The sequence below is a fragment of the Bubalus kerabau genome, chromosome 12 (assembly GCF_029407905.1).
Source record: "Bubalus kerabau isolate K-KA32 ecotype Philippines breed swamp buffalo chromosome 12, PCC_UOA_SB_1v2, whole genome shotgun sequence".
Taxonomy (NCBI): domain Eukaryota; kingdom Metazoa; phylum Chordata; class Mammalia; order Artiodactyla; family Bovidae; genus Bubalus; species Bubalus kerabau.
This window is the reverse complement of record NC_073635.1, coordinates 16,441,216-16,457,278: the sequence shown is the minus strand read 5'-3', so window position 1 is coordinate 16,457,278 and position 16,063 is coordinate 16,441,216. Positions and strand designations below refer to the sequence as shown.

Genomic DNA, 16,063 nt, shown 5'->3' with positions numbered 1-16,063 from the left:
GTCCTTCTTGGAAAAGAAGTCTGGGCAGCGCACCTCTATATGTTCCTCACCCCACCCCCAGGCGAATCCTATGGGAATCCAGTAATCCAGGGGCTCTAGCAACCCTGGGGGTGCACAAATATGGCCCATTATTGATATCAACCTGGGTTCTTGGATTCTTTATTTTTTGAATTATTTATTATATTTCGTTGCCCTGGGTCTCCATGGCTGCGTGTGGGCTTTCTCTAGGTTTGGCCAAGTGTGGGTTACTCTCCAAGTGCGGCGCGAGGGCTGCTCCGTGCGGTGGTTCCTCCTGTTGGGGAGCAGGGCTCTAGAGCACAGGCTCAGTAGTTGTGGCCCACAGGCTTAGCTGCCTCTCAGCATGCGGAATCTTTCCAGACCAGGGATGGAACCCACACCCCCTGCATTGGCAGGCAATTCCTTAACCACTGGACCACCATGGAAGTCCTGGATTCTTTAATCAATAGCAGTTGATGAGGCCAGATGAGAAATTCAGGCAAGGCTTTACTGGGACTTGTGCTGCAGCTAGTACTAGGGAGCCAAAGCAAGTAACAGGTGCCCTTGCAGCCCCCTGAGACGGGGGCAAGTTGGTCCCTTAAATGGGGTGAGGGTGGGAGCCGATCAGTGGGACCGGTTGGAGGCGTGACTTGCGTGGTCTGCCTACCGCCCTGGTCTGCCTACCCCGGCATCTCAGAAGTGGAAGTTAGGTTTTAGCCTTCTGTTCTCTCACGGTTCATCATTTGCCCCAACTGCACAGGCTCACAGTTATTTTTAGTCCCTTATGGTTTCTTTGTATTCTGTTCAAGGAGACATTTTTCCAAATACAACCACTGCAGTAAAAGGCCCCAGGTCCAGCCTTTCTCACTAGGAATGTCTTTGCACATCACACCCCTCATCTCAGGCATCATGTTGCACGTATGCTAGAGAGTTAGCCTCATGATCTCGACTGGCTGGTTCCCTAGAAGAGAGCTTCCCAATCAGATATCTTGGGAAAGACAGGCAAAGAAATTTCTCTCTAAAGTGCTTAGAGCAGACAGGAAGATTTCGGGTCTGTTATCTGCAGCTTATCCCATTATGCAGAGTATTTACTAACATTTTTTAAATTTGGGGATGCCCTGTTCTAGAGACATCTATTCTTGGTCCTTCATTCAGTCACTGATCATTTACTTTGGGGACCTTTTATTATTCATCAGGCACTGAGCCAACTATTGGAGAGAGAGTGGGGAACAGGCCATACAAGGTCACTGTCATTGAAACACTTAGGGTCTAGTGGAAAAGAAAGGCTGAACAAGTAAACATGGAAACAGAACCATAAATAGAAATAGGGTAAGTGCTCTAGTAGAGAATAACAGGGTGGGAGAGTCAAGAAGGAACAGTAAGAGAGGTCAAAGAGACTGGCCAGCCCTGGGAGCCCTGGAGTGGAAAGTGAAAGTGAAGTCGCTCAGTCGTGTCTGACTCTTTGCGACCCCGTGGACTGTAGTCTACCTCCGTCCATGGGATTCTCCAGGCAAGGATACTGGAGAGGGTTGCCATTTCCTTCTCCAGGGGATCTTCCCGACCCAGGGATCGAACCTGGGTCTCCCACATTGCAGGCAGACACTCTACCCTCTGAGCCACCAGAGAAGCCCCCCTGGAGTGGGGTTCGCATTTTATTCTCAGTGCAAGAGAAAGCAATCGGGGGACTGTGAAGCTGTGGATGTCCTGACGTGGTTTATATTTTTCCAAGAACACTCCTGGTGGAGAATGACTGTAGGGCATCAGCACCAGTGACAGGAAAGCCAGTTAGGAGCGTGCAGCAGTAACCCAGACTAGAGACGGCGCAGTTAGCTGCAAGCAGTCACGGCGGGTCAGAGGAGACAGGAAGGATCCAAAATAGATTTGCAAACAAGAATCAGTCCTTCCTGGGGCTTCCCTGGGGGTCCAGTGGTTCAGACCCCGTGCTTCCAATGCAGGAGCTGGGGGTTCGATCCCTGGTCGGGAAACGAAAATCCTACATGCCACGTGGCACAGACAAAGGTAAGAATAAAATTATTTTTTTAAAGAAATACTTTTTTAAGAGGAGAGTTAATCCTTCCTACCCTCAAGAAGTTTACATTCTGTTGGAAAGGCAGATGTAGAAACTGTTTAATATAGCAAAATCATTACTTTCATGGAACTATAGAAGGTACAGATGGAGCCTAGGGTAGAACATGGAAGACCCCCTGGACAGATGTAGGTGCTCACAGTTATGTTAAATCTGGGGAGGAAAAAAGTGTTTGCTGAGTAAACTGACTTTGCCAAGGGGGTGGTGCTTCCAGCAGAGGCTACAGCCTGGGGAACGTGCCTGGCAGACGTCCAACCATAGGGACCTTGGCAGACGTCCAGCCATGGACCAAGGCCCCGCTCACGGTATCCAGACCGCCCTGCCTGCACCTCTTCCCCTGTGCTTGTCACTCTGTGTATGGAAATCTGTTTCTGACTGTCTGTTTTTCTCCCCAGTTTGAAACTCCTGGGAGACAAGTCTGTGTTCTGATTATTGTAGCAATAGTATTTCTTAATGAATAAGCAAGTCGTCTAATGATGGCGCCACCAAACACCAATCCCTCCCTCACTTTGCAGCCCTCCTGGTTGACTTCATGTCATTTCAAAGGTGATGCCTTCAGCTGTGGGCTCTCTCCAACCAGCTCCCAGAGGGTAAACCCTCTGTCTCCTCTCTTTGTGCCTTTTCATGGGCCACCAGATACTGATCTACACTCTCCAAGGGCCATCCCGAGACCATTGAATGAAATGAGCGCACGATCTGCGGTAGGTCATTACTGACTAACGGGGTTTTATTCCTTCCTCGGTTGCCAGGATGATGCAGTAGTGACTGACTGCTGCAGAAGGCTTTCATCTGCTAAATGCCTCCCAGCATGTCTGCTGAAAATCTTGAGCCATCAGGAACACCACCTCCTCATCCTTCCACAACTTTCCACCACCACACGCAGACCTCCTCGAAGGAAGAAGGTACTAAGGGAGATGAGCAGAGTTTAACGGAAGGACTTTTACTTCCTGAAGAGGATGAGACTCCGGAGAAAGACCAGTACCTGGAGGAGGAGGCAAATTACCTGAAAGGAAACGAGTATCAGGATTATCCGTATGAACAGGATTATCGGGGCCATAAGGATCTGCCGAAGAAAGAGCTCCTGGAAGGGAAAATGTTTCTGTATGAGAAGTTTCTGGAAGCAGGTGAGTATTTGGGGAGGACATCCCGTAGATGGTGGTTCTAGCTCATCACAAGGCCCGGGAAAAAAAAGAACAGGCTTGAGTTACAGCCAAAGAGCAAATGATCAGTCCTACTCACCATGCCAACAGCCTCATGAATCATTTTTGATCAACCCACTCACGACTTCAATAGCTGTGCCCCCAACCCCTGAGCCTACCAAGCAGACAGGGAGACCTGATGATCCAATGGGAAGCCTCTGTTCATAAAAAGCAAAACCAAACAGAACACACCCCCTAATTTGTATCTTTTCCTTTCCTTGTTGCACAAGTAATACATGTGCATGGTGGAAATTTGAGAAACTGTATACAAGTAAAAAGAAAAAAGAAAAAGCAAAAATCACTGTTATTCAGGGTCTTCTCTGGTGGTCCACTGGCTAAGATTCCACACCTCCACTGCAGGGGCCATGGGTTCAATCCTTGGTTGGAGAACTAAGAGGCCACATGCTGTGTAGCCAAAAAAAAAATTTTTTTTTAATTTCTGAAAAATTCACTCCCATCCAGAGATGATAATCACTTTCGCACCTTGATTATGTCCTCCCCAGACACTGTATAGTGCTTGTAACCTGCCCTTTAAGGCATATTTACTTCTATATCATGTGCTGTGCTGTGCTTAATCGCTCAGTTGTGTTCACTTTGTGACCCTATGGATGTAGCCCCCCAGGCTCCTCTGTCCATGGGGATTCTCCAGACAAAAATACTGGAGTGGGTTGCCACGCCCTCCTCCAGGGGATCTTCCCAGCTGCAGGATTGAACCCAGGTCTCCTGCATTGCATGCAAATTCTTTACCATCTGAGCCACCAGGGAAGCCCAAGAATACTGGAGTGGGTAGCCTATCCCTTCTCCAGGGGATCTTCCCGACCTAGGAATCAAACTGGGGTCTCCTGCATTGCAAGCGGATTCTTTACCAGCTGAGCTACCAGGGAAGCCCCTTCTATATCATAATTACATATAAATATTACATATTTATAGGAGTATCATTTCACACTTTCAATTTTCCACAAATCGTTTTAATGGCTACATCACATTGTATTATATTTTAAACCGTAATTTTTTTTGGCCCCACTGTACGACTTGCAGGATCTTAGTTCCCTGACCAGGGGCTGAACCCACACCCCTGGCAGTGAAAGCACCGAATCCTGACCACTGGACTGCCAGGGACTTCACCAAACCATAATATTTTTAATTGGTTTCCTATTATTAATCATTTATTGCTTCTGTCTTCTGTTACCTTTTAAAACAGCATGTTGATAAATATCCTTATAGCTAAATTTTATTAATGAGCTCTACTTATTTTCTAGAACACATTTCCATAATGTGTTACCAAGTCAACAAAGACTGGGATGCTTCCCTGGGTGCCCATTCAGACCCTGGAAGGCATCATCTTACCCTGCTGGTGGGTATTTAACTTTGGAGTGATTTCTCTTATCCTAAGGCTCACATTTTTCCCATACTGTTTCTGCAGTTGGCAACTTTTCCTTAAGTTGGGTTTTGTCATTGGCAGTGGTCTCCTTCTGCTATTGCTCCAAGTGGGTAACATGCATTTATTCACAGGCCACACAGTGTCTTCCCTTGATGTTATGACTGCATGGACATATCCAACCAGAAACAGAAAGTTAAACATCCAGGTCATCTGCATCACCTTAATGCTGACCTAGAAATAGAACTATTTTCGTGGAACAAGCAACCATCTCAGGCAGCTTGAATCTTTAAATCCCAATCTGACTGCGCACAACCCACATCCTAAAAGCTGGGTGGTTTCGGCAGCCACACAGGTGTTTCACCTTTACATCCTATCCATCAAATCATGACAGATGTCTCACCCTATCAATACATCCGTACTGCCCTCAGCAGTTAGTACCTTGGAGAGGTCGTTCCTCTTGCTGGGAAATTCTCTCTTCTGTGTGTCTGCACCGCTGAGCTCCCTCTCAGGATCCTAACAGCCCTGTTCTTCAAGTACCAAGGGTAATTCTAATACTGAAAAACAGCATTCAAGCCATTTCTTTTGCACAGTATGAATCAAGCATTCTTCACGTGTCCCCGCTACGTGTCGGACCTTCGTAAATATATTACCCACCAGAGTAGGACAAATAGAATGCTGTCAAGTGAATGAAACTGTGTATAAAGCAAAAGCTTTGAAAATAAATGCCCTGCTAGCAAATATTGGCGAGGCACTGAAAAAAAAAAACTGTAGGAGAATACTAGAATGCCTTTAAAGGCACATGCAAGCATGTCTTAGTCTATGGAAACTCAGGGTACCAAGCCAGACTGTACAAAACAGATTAAGTTAAAAGGGTTTACAAGAGGATCTTTCATTTTCAAAAGACTTTACATCAAGATTTCTTTATGTAGAATTTCTCCCCAATACCTTAAAGATGTAACTGTTTATCCTTTCTTTTGAATCTCAGTGTCAAACAAGAGTGCTTTCCTGACTCATAACAGATGTTCAGTAAATGCAAATTGGATCAAGTTCAATTTCATTTATTTCACAAAGCCAGGTGTATACATAGACACACACATACACAAACACATTTTTCCTTGTTTTTTTTTGGTTTTCATTTTGATTTTTAATTTTTATGGTGGAGTATAGTTGATTTACAATGTTGTGTTAATTTCAGGTATACTGCAAAGTGAATCAGTTATACATACACGTATGTCTACTCTTTTTTAGATTCTTTTCCATATAGGCCATTACAGAGTTTTGAGTTCACTGTGCTATCCAGTAGGTCCTTATTAATTAACTATTTTATATATAGTAGTTTGTATATGTCAATCCCAATCACTCATATTTATTTTTAAAACAGTATTGTGAATTAATCAGTGTCCATAAAATGAACCCACAATGACAAATAGGCTTCCATATCACAGGCTAATGGATGGATCATTAGAGGTTAGTGGTGAAGCACTGTCATGACATGGATGTGATACCTCATCTAGCCTCAGAAGAAGAGAGTGCCATGATCTACTAGTGATGTCTGCCGCAGCATCAGGAGAGGAGGAAGGAGCCTGATGCCATTTATTGATTTGGTGGCAGATGGGAACCTGTCACAAAGAGCACTTTTTTCTTCCTCTCTCAGGAGCTTGACTGCATAGGTGTGAACACCAGTTCTCTCCCATTTATCTTGCATGGGTTTGGGCAAGTCACTTAACTGCTCTTAGTTTTCTTAGCTGTAAATTAGGGATAACACTGAAAGTTGCTCAGTCATGTCCAATTCTTTGTGAACCCACGGACTATAGCCCACCAGGCTCCTCTGTCCATGGAATTCTCCAGGCAAGAATACTGGAGTAGGTAGCCTATCCCTTCTCCAGGGGATATTCCCAACCCAGGTCTACCACATTGTAGGTGGATTCTTTACCATCTGAGCTACCAGGAAAGCCCAAGAACACTGCAGTGGGTAGCCTATCCCTTCTCCAGGGGATCTTCGTGACCCAGGGATTCAACCAGGGTCTCCTGCATTGCAGGCAGATTCTTTACCAGCTGAGCTACCAGGAAGGCCCGTAGGGATAACACTAGACCTACCTTATGTGAAGATTAAAGGGGTTAAATTATGTAAAGCATTATGAGCTATGCCAGGCATATAGCATTTTAAGCATATAACCTATGTAAGTATTAGGTATTATTATTATAATATATTATCATTCCCTTTACCACTGACTTGTGATGGGTAGGTAACATCCCCTGGCCACATTGCTCTCTTTTGTAAAATGGACATAACAGAAAGACGAGAGAAGATGCAATGAACTAGGGTGTGGGAGGGATCTATGCCCCCCAACTACTCTGCAGGCAGGTCAATTTCACAGACTCCCATTGCCCTGGACCAATCAGCGTAGTAGAAGACCAATGACCCCCATCCCCTCTCTTCTTTAGAAATGATTTTCTCCATGGTTTGTGAGAAAATCCAATAAAATTGGATGATATCAATGCAGCATCAACTGTCGCTGAATAGTCAATAGTCATGTGTGACGGATCTCCCCGGATTTGAACTGGGAGGTTCCAAATCATTTTTGTGAAGCATGGGTATGAACCCGGGGGTGTCAGAGTTAGAAGATCCAGCACAAGGGTGGGCCTTGGACCTTGGGCATGTGGATTACCTATTCCAGGTTTCACTTTGGCCATGTGAAGAAATACCCTGTAACTGTGGCAATGTTCTTTCATTTTCATTCTGAAAATGCTTTGAAAGCACTCCCACACCACACCATTGCCAGGTGCAAAAAGGCATGTCTGATCTCACAAGGTGCAGGAAGGTTCTAGAAGGAAGAAATACAATCTGCATTTCTGACGTGCTGTCATAGAACAGGAAACCACCACACAACATGGTCCCTTTTGTTCATTTAGAACCTAAGACCTTCCTATGATATGCTCCTCTGTCCATGGTATTCTCCAGGCAAGAATACTGGAGTGGGTTGCCATGCCCTCCTCCAGGGGATCTTACCAACCCTGGGATGGACCCTGATTCTCTCACATCTCCTGCATTGGCGGGCGGGTTCTTTACCACTAGCGCCACCTGGGAAGACCTTCCTAAAGATGAACTCTGCTCTGTGGCAAATGATGCTGTAGAGATGTCACAGGATACTGATTCATAATGTTTCTACTTAATGACATTTTGAGACACACAATCCACAGGATTTGATTTTCTTGCCTCTTGCTAGCTCCTCTTTGGTGGCTCTGAATGCTGTTTGACTTAAAAACTATAATTTGGTTGCTGTTTCCAGGTGAGAGTTGGCATCCCAGGGACCATATCTAAATGGGGAACCTAGCAATTCTGTGTATTTAAAAAGAAAGGCTTGCGATACACTGATAAGGCAGAGACAGGGGAGACAGACAACTTGTCAAGCAGCAAAGTTCACAAATAAGCCAGAGCTTCCCAATCAGGGTGCCTTGAGTCGGCCACTACTGGGGAGAGATGCTGGGTCCCCAGTTCCCCCAGCCTCCACGCTACTCCAATACAAATAGCATCATCTTCTACGGCTGTCTTGTCCTGAAGGTTAGGAATAGAGTTCAGCGACATAGGGTGTATAGTGTTCATTTCAGTCTCTGTTTCCGTCAAGTCTTCAGTCACTCTTTACCACCCTCCTCCCTTTACAAATGAGGATCCTGGCGTCTGAGAGAGGGTATGTGACTTCTCCAAGGTCATGGAAAATAACTAAGAGTCAGGAGACGCTCCCAAGCCTTCTCTTTCTCTTCTAATCGCTTCTCTTTTTCTCCTTCCTTCCCTCCTTTCATCCTTTGTTTCTGCTTTTTAACAAATTATATGCATATTTTAACTTGAGAGGAGTAACATAAAATGAAGCAAAATCTACTTCTGTTTCTTTTCTCGTGGAAAATGTGAAAAGTAGGAAGACATCACCCAACCTACCAACATCCAAACATAAATAAGGCTGATTCACATTTTAGCAACTTTTACTCTGTCCCTCCTGCTCTCATCTTTTGCTTGCTGGTGGTGGTGGTCCTTGCTTTGTCTTGATTTTACCATTTCAAATACGCTGTATATACAAGCTTGTATTTTACTTTTGTTACTTAGTCCTGTGACCTTCACCTTTGCCCATATTGCTTAATGTTTGTAGCCATCATTTTATTTTTTAGTATTGATTTATTATTGTTGTTTATTTTGGCTGTGTCAGGTCTCGATTGTGTCACGCGGGATCTTCCACTGCGCCAGGCAGTCTTCTCTAGTTATGGTGGGCGGGGTGGGATCTTAGCCCCCCGACCAGGGATCGAACTCACACCCACTCCACTAGAAGGGGGTCTCTTAACCGCTGGCCCACCAGGGAAGTCCCTGCAGACATCATTTTAATAGCCAAGTAATATTCCTCAGTAATAGTCTATCTCATGGGTGAACTATGGATAAGTGTTGAACATTTAAGTTTCTCATTCAAGTTTTCTGATTCTGATTTCTTTACACTTCCACTGGGCCATCCTCTATTACTAGAACTGATGCTGTATTTTATCCTAATTGTACCTGAAACTCTTGATGTCATATCATTCAAACACACTAGTCAGGTGATTAAATGACACAAATAGAACTTGTAAAATTAAATATCGTTTTTTAAAATATTTATGTCCTCTGAACCTCAGCCCTCTTTCCTGTATAGAAAAAAAATATCCTTCATCCTATGACAGAGGAGGGACTTTATGATAACCCGAAAGATGAACAAAGCAAACTTGAATGTCCCAAATCCACAATTTCATGAAAATTACCTTCTTGAGTTCTAATTTTATAAAAATTTTAACTTCATGATTTCTAAAGGAAACGATTAAGAGAGAGAACGCCATAAAAAAAAAAAAGCAAAAATAGAAAAAATTCTGTAAATCAGGGCTTCTCCACCTCAAACCCAGCATCACATAATTAATGACAGGTTTTTTAACAGAAAGAAAGTTTCCTTTTTTTCCCTAACATTGTCTTTCTTTTATTTTTTCCAACAGACTTCAAGGCTCATTCTTCACAAACCCTTCCTGGTCTTAGAGCAAGGTAAAAGTTTTTTGGGTTTTTTTTTCTGATAAATCAGGGTGTAAATTCATGCTAAGGGCTGACGCTTCGTAGCCTTTGCAGTCCCAAAGACTGGGAGCAGGGGTGAGAGTGGGTAGGGGTGCAGGGAGCAGGACCTCCGAGAAGGAGGGGTTCAGGGGCGGTCTCCTAGAAGTCACACACAAAGGACCGCCCAATACTATTCCCCTTTGCCATTCAAGCCACTCACAAGCTAAGAGATGAGCCCCAGGATCCAGAGCCCTGGGCACCCAGAACTATGGAAAGAGCAGGGGCCAGTGAGTCTAGAAAGAAGGTTAGCGTAGGAAAGACGGCCAAGGGCCCTGGGCATCGCTCATAGTGAAGAGGTGCGTGAACGCCACAAGGAAGTTGCCATCTTCCTCGCTCAGGCATATTCCAAGCTCCAAATGATCGTGCAGTATTCGTGGAACTCCTGCCACAGGGCTTGACCCACACTAGATGGTCACTGCGAGAGCCGTGGACAGAAGCCTCTGTGTGCTCCGCTCTGTAGACACCCCTGTGGGGCAGGGGACACGCGAGCTCTGGTTCACAGTCTTCATCCCCTACATCCGCCCCAAAGGATGACTGGGGGAAGGCGGTCACTGACCTCCAGTGGGGAAGTGGGTGGACACTAGATACAAAGAAAGTGCAAGGCTGGCTGGGTTACACTGAGAAGCAGGAATGAAACCTGCTCTACTGTGCAGGGAAGACATAGGACATAACTTGAGGACCCAGGGCTCCGTACAGGGGCACCCCCTCCACCTGGTGAGGTCGGCTCCCCACTCCCACCCTCCACCAGCCCCTCTGTATCATGCTTCATGCTTTCAGAGGCTCAGCATCTGCCAGGACCACCCCACTATGCCAATCCACAGAGGGAGTGCTTTCCGGAATCCCCTCCACTTCAGCCACTGACACTCACAGAAGCAAGCAATGTGATGCTGAAGGGGCCTGACAGTGAAGTCAGGCTGTGATGAAGAACAGAGCCAGGCTGCCTGGGTGTGGATCTCAGCTGCTCCACCCAGCAGGCTGTGTGCTGCAGGGCAGCCACTTTATCTTCTGCCTTGGTGTTCCCATATGTAAAATGGGGACAGGAAGAGTTTCTGCTTCCCCGGGGCTGTGTGTATCTGTGTGTGTGTGCGCACGCACACTCAGTTGTGTCCGAATCTTTGTGACCTCACAGACTGCAGCCTGGGATGCCAGGGATCCTCTGTCCAGGGGATTTCCTAGGCAAGAATACTGGAGTGGGTTGCCATTTCCTCCTCCAGGGGATCTTCCTGACCCAGAGATGGAACCTGAGTCTCCTAGGTCTACCTGCATTGGCAGGCAGATTCTTTACCATTGTGCAACCTGGGGTCGGGCTGTGATGAGGATTAAACAAGTACTTCAACATTCAGAAAACTAAGATCATCACATCTGGTCCCATCACTTCATGGCAAATAGATGGGGAAACAGTGGATGACTTTATTCTTCTGGGCTCCAAAATCACTGCAGGTGGTGATTGCAGCCATGAAATTAGAAGACGCTTACTCCTTGGAAGGAAAGTTATGACCAACCTAGACAGCATATTGAAAAGCAGAGACATTACTTTGCCAACAAAGGTCCGTCTAGTCAAGGCTATGGTTTTTCCAATGGTCATGTATGGATGTGAGAGTTGGACTATAAAGAAAGCTGAGTGCTGAAGAATTGATGTTTTTGAACTGTGGTGTTGGAGAAGACTCTTGAGAGTCCCTTGGACTGTAAGGTGATCCAACTAGTCCATCTTAAAGAAGATCAGTCCTGAATATTCATTGGAAGGACTGATGCTGAAGCTGAAACTCCAATACTTTGGCCACCTGATGCGAAGAGCTGACTCATTGGAAAAGACCCTGATGCTGGGAAAGATTGAGAACAGGAGGAGAAGGAGACGACAGAGGATGAGATGGTTGAATGGCATCACCAACTCAATGGATATGGGTTTGGGGGGACTCCGGGAATTGGTGATGGACAGGGAGGCCTGGCGTGCTGCGGTTCATGGGGTCACAAAGAGTCAGACACGACTGAGCGACTGAACTGAACTGAACTCATGGGGTCACAGTGGAGCCGTGGTTACCACCTGGGGTAGGTGCAGTAAGGGCTGTGGGTCACTGTTAGCCTTCATTCTGCTCCCCACGTAGAAAACTTAACACATGTAGAACAAGGAGCAGGATTCCTGGTCAGCTTTGTTCTCAGCACAAGCACCTGTCCAGTCTTTCAGCTGTACTGCTGCTGAGTGTGCTTCTGTTCCCAGGCCTGGTGGGGGAGCCCCAGGCCTCCCCTGGGTCTGCCCCCAGGCAGTTCAGTTTGGCTCCCCAGGGTCCAAGGCTGAGCATGGGTGCTCAGAGAGGCCCTGGATTTTCCTCACCTAAGGCTGCTGAGAGACTGAAATCTCCATAAACCCGTTTGGGCAAGAAGTGTCCCATGGGTGTGTGTTTGCTAAGGTCAGCGGGGAGGGGGCACAGACTCAAGTCAAGTGTTTCCTGGGTTCCTCGTAAGCAGGAAAGCACGGGCCCCCAGCCCACGCACTTCTGCACGCCTGCCGTGAAGGTGCCCGGGCACACACCAGGCCCCGTCCCCACTGTGAGGCAGCTGCAGGAGCAGACATGGTGGAATCTAGGACCAGGGACCCCGTCCCGCATCCCTGCATTGCTGATAAAGCAGGGCGCTGGTGTTTGGCAACGCAGTCTGGTTTCCCAGGTGCTGAGGTCACAGCAGATCCCTGGCAGGCACCCCAGAGGACCCTGCATGGTTCCAGCCCTGGGCAGGCGTGGCAGGGAGGGCAAGTGTGCATGAGAATGAGCATGACTAGAGTGGCCCTCTGTGACCTCAAGCACAATCCTGGTGCTGGTCAGCCGGCCGCTTTGACTTCTCATGGTCTGTCCACAGGGACTTATATTATCTCCTTGAGTCCCAGCAACATCCCACCAGCAGGATAAGACACTGAGCTCAGAGGAGTCCCCTGATGTGGACTCGAGGCCTGGAGCAGGGCAAGACTTGACACCTGCTGGAAAAGCTCGCCCTTCTCCACTAGTTCTCGACCCCTGTGGTCACTTGACTGAAACCCGCACATCTTACCGCTTGCCCCGGGGCCCCTACCCAGTAACACACCCTGAGAACACAGCCACTCTGCCCGGGCCCATGGGCCAGCACAGACCTGCCCCCAGGCCCCAGGAGGTGGCACAAATCTGCCTGTAACGCCCGCAGATGCTGAAGGGAGAACGGCGTTCCCGTGGGGACTTCCCTGCATCAGGGAACCCTGAGCCCCACAAGGAACCAGCCCATCTCGTGAAGGGCCATTGAACTTCTTACTTTCCCTCTAAAAACAACACTGCCTCTAAGAGCCAACACTGCCCACTCTCATTTTGTCCTCACCTATGGAGATCTGGTGCGGGGGGGATGTATGATTCTCTAAAAAGTGCGGAACACCGGGGTATGGGCGTCTCTTTGAATTATGGTTTTCACCACTTGGTTACCATGCGGGAAGCTGCCCTGTAACACAAGGAGCCCAGCCTGGCACTCTGTGACTGTCTAGCGGGAGGGGTTGGGTGGGGTGGGGGGGAGTTCAAGAGGGAGGCGATATATGTATACTTCTGGCTGAGTCGCGATGTTGGACAGCAGAAACCAACACAGCATAGTAAAGCAATTATCCTCCAATTGAAAAAAAAAATGGTGTGGAAACCAAGGCATGGAGAAGTCAAGGGGCTTACCCAAGGTTACGCCACTCTACTCCAAAGAGCCAAGACTCCAACTTGGACCAGCCGACCCCAAAATCTACTTTCTTTCTACCATCCATAGTCACTGCCCCCCTTATCAGCTGGGCATTTCCCTCATGCCTGTCTCTGCCAAGGGGGCCAGTCGACATGACAGGACTTCAGGGTCAAAAGCCCCTCTCATCCCTCTGATGTGGTTTCCTGCCTACTCAGCAGAGATTCCTGAGGAAGGGCACGGTGCGGGGCAGGGTGCTGGGGCCCCTTTTCGATCCCGAGCTCCCCGGCAGCAGGGTCTGCGCCTGACACCCGAGGGCCTGTCCTCGGGCCCTGCAAAACCTTCCCTGAAAATGGTGTGTGCAGTGGGTGGACTGGCAGGCACAGACCCCAGTGCTTGACTTGAAGCACTGCTCTGGTTTGCCTGAGGCAGCCATGAGGCGGGAAGGGCGACTGGAATGAGCAGGGTGGTGAGCTGGCAGGGGCAGAGAATGTTCTGGAAGGTTGGACTGTCTATTATGGAAGCCTGGCCTGCTGGCCTTTGAAGGCGTCTGCAGACTCTTTCACTCTAAGTGAAGCAGCAGCTGGCACCCAGAATGGCCCACAGGGCTATTTTCCATTCCCCTGTGATGGTCCTGGGATGGGTGGAAGTCTGCGTGGGCCAGGGAGCAGCCGTCACCACCCCAACCTCCCCACAGGCAGCAGCTGTGGGGTTTCTAACCCAGCCCCTGCCTGGAGGTGGACCATCTGTGGCTGGCATCCCTCGGGTAACCACCTTCTTCACTGTCCCTCCTCCCATCCCCTGAATCTGCCAGCAGCAGGCCTCTTCTCGAGGACACGATGCCATCTACATCATTTGTGAAGCACGAGGGAGAGTTTCCACCCTCCCAGGACCAGAGTACACAGACGGAGTGGATGTATGAAAGCAAGATGGGTAAGGGACCCCGCACCCCACATCCACCTCGAGGCCAGGCTCCAGGGGTGCCGGGGAGACGTGGCCTCGCAGGTGTCCCATGGAGGTGGAACATCGAGGCTGGAGCATCACCAGTCAGATTGATGATGCATACTGCTTCCTGGGCCATCCTGTCCCTGTGACCCCCCGCTTCCCTTCATCCTAGACCCCCCTCAGAGAAAGAGCATCAGCAGAGTGCTAAGACAAACACCTTCTCCCATCTCCCCCCCTTCATTCGTTTTTCTGTTCTTGTTCCACTTGAACACAGGCCCTATTTCCCGCGGGGACACAGACCATTTCCTTCCCAGATTACAGGCCAGTTCCCCGGGGACAGAGCCCATCTCTAAATAATCACGTGGTGAGAGGACTGGGACCCACCCCAGAATCTCCGTCCGAGCGTGCGGTCAAAGCCCGCCCTGGTTCAGAACAAGCCAAGACCATCCATAGCAGGAATTTGTGTGGCCACAATTAGGAGACACTCAAGAGACAGCACGACTGAAGCGACTTAGCAGCAGCAGCAGCAAGAGACAGTTTGGCAAGATTGCACTGAGGATCTTAATTCTCAGCCCAGTTAAGCCCAAAGGCCCTTTGCCCTAGGATCCTGGGAATGCACCCCTGAACAGCATCTTCTCTCACCATGATTAATAATTTAAACCCAGCCTTAGTGAGATTGATCCATCACAGATTCACACATTAGTTTCACATCTGTAGTCATGGCAGCAGTGAATTAGATTCCTGACCGGCACCTCACTTCCCTGCCCCCATCCGTGCCTGCTCGATTTTGTAGTTCAAATGTGGCTTAAATGAAATTAGAAGCCAGAAACCCTATGAGGGAGAAGGGGCAGTGGAGGCAAGCCCACATGAGCCAGGAGTTCCAGGGTGCTAGCTGCCAGCACACGATGGGGAGAATTTTACAGGCTAAGTCGGTGCATGTGGGGTTTGTGTCAGGGTTTGTGCTCTGATGGAGCCCCGAAAACTGGAACCATTTCTGAGTCAGTAAGCGTGATGGCTGGGGAAAAAAATCTGAGCACTTATCTAAATATTCATAAGCAGGATTCTGGAAGTCATTTACTGGGTAATCGCCTGTAAAGTGCCAATGCTAAGCTTGAAAGGTGGTGGGATAGGAAAAGGAGACAGAGGGAGGCTGAGGTGGGGGAGGGGAGCACCAGAGCCTGTTCACTCCACGGGGCACCTTTCTTCAGAGGGAGGCCCTCTGGAAATCAATGTTTGATTTGCCATATTCACTCACGATCCTTTTGGTCTCCAGGCTTAATTATAGAGCCAGTCACGTCTGGATCTAATTTAGGTTTTAAGTGCTCTGTGCATTTGGACTGTAGGGGCATGTTTTCCAGCCAAGTCTCTTTCCACTACTGAGTTCCTTTGTGATGACACCGCATGACGTGTGGGATCTTAGTTTCCCCAACCAGGGATGGAACTGGGGTGCCCCCTGCAGTGAAGTGTGCCATCTTAACCGCTGGGCCACCAGGGAAGTCCCCCGCGTGTGTTTAGTGTTTAGCACAAGTCTGGCCACCGACAGCAATACCTACTGATCAGATCCTGTGATGCTGGTGGCCTGGACCGAAGGTGTGGAGTATTGAGCCTCTAAGCCAGGGTCAAGGTCACACCCCAGGATCCTACAGAGACATGAGGGGTGGTGGCTACAGCCG

General features: G+C 48.3%; 2 protein-coding genes across 3 annotated transcripts in view; one reads left to right on the top strand and one right to left on the bottom strand.

Annotated features, from left to right (window-relative positions):
- Window positions 1–16,063, bottom strand: part of CBY2 (chibby family member 2) — a 140,228-nt gene that overhangs the window by 78,782 nt on the left and 45,383 nt on the right. The window contains exon 2 of one of the 2 annotated variants that reach the window (XR_008700884.1): window positions 2,954–3,086. The exons of the other annotated variant lie outside the window; for it this stretch is intronic. The gene's annotated coding sequence lies outside the window, so the exon portion shown is untranslated. Of the gene's footprint in view, window positions 1–2,953; window positions 3,087–16,063 lie in introns of those variants that run through there. 2 annotated transcript variants of the gene reach the window in all.
- Window positions 2,880–16,063, top strand: part of ERICH6B (glutamate rich 6B) — a 53,542-nt gene continuing 40,358 nt past the window's right edge. Inside the window, exon 1 of the mRNA XM_055542200.1 lies at window positions 2,880–3,207. Within this exon, the coding sequence (XP_055398175.1) occupies window positions 2,880–3,207 (328 nt within the window). The remainder of the gene's footprint in view (window positions 3,208–16,063) is intronic.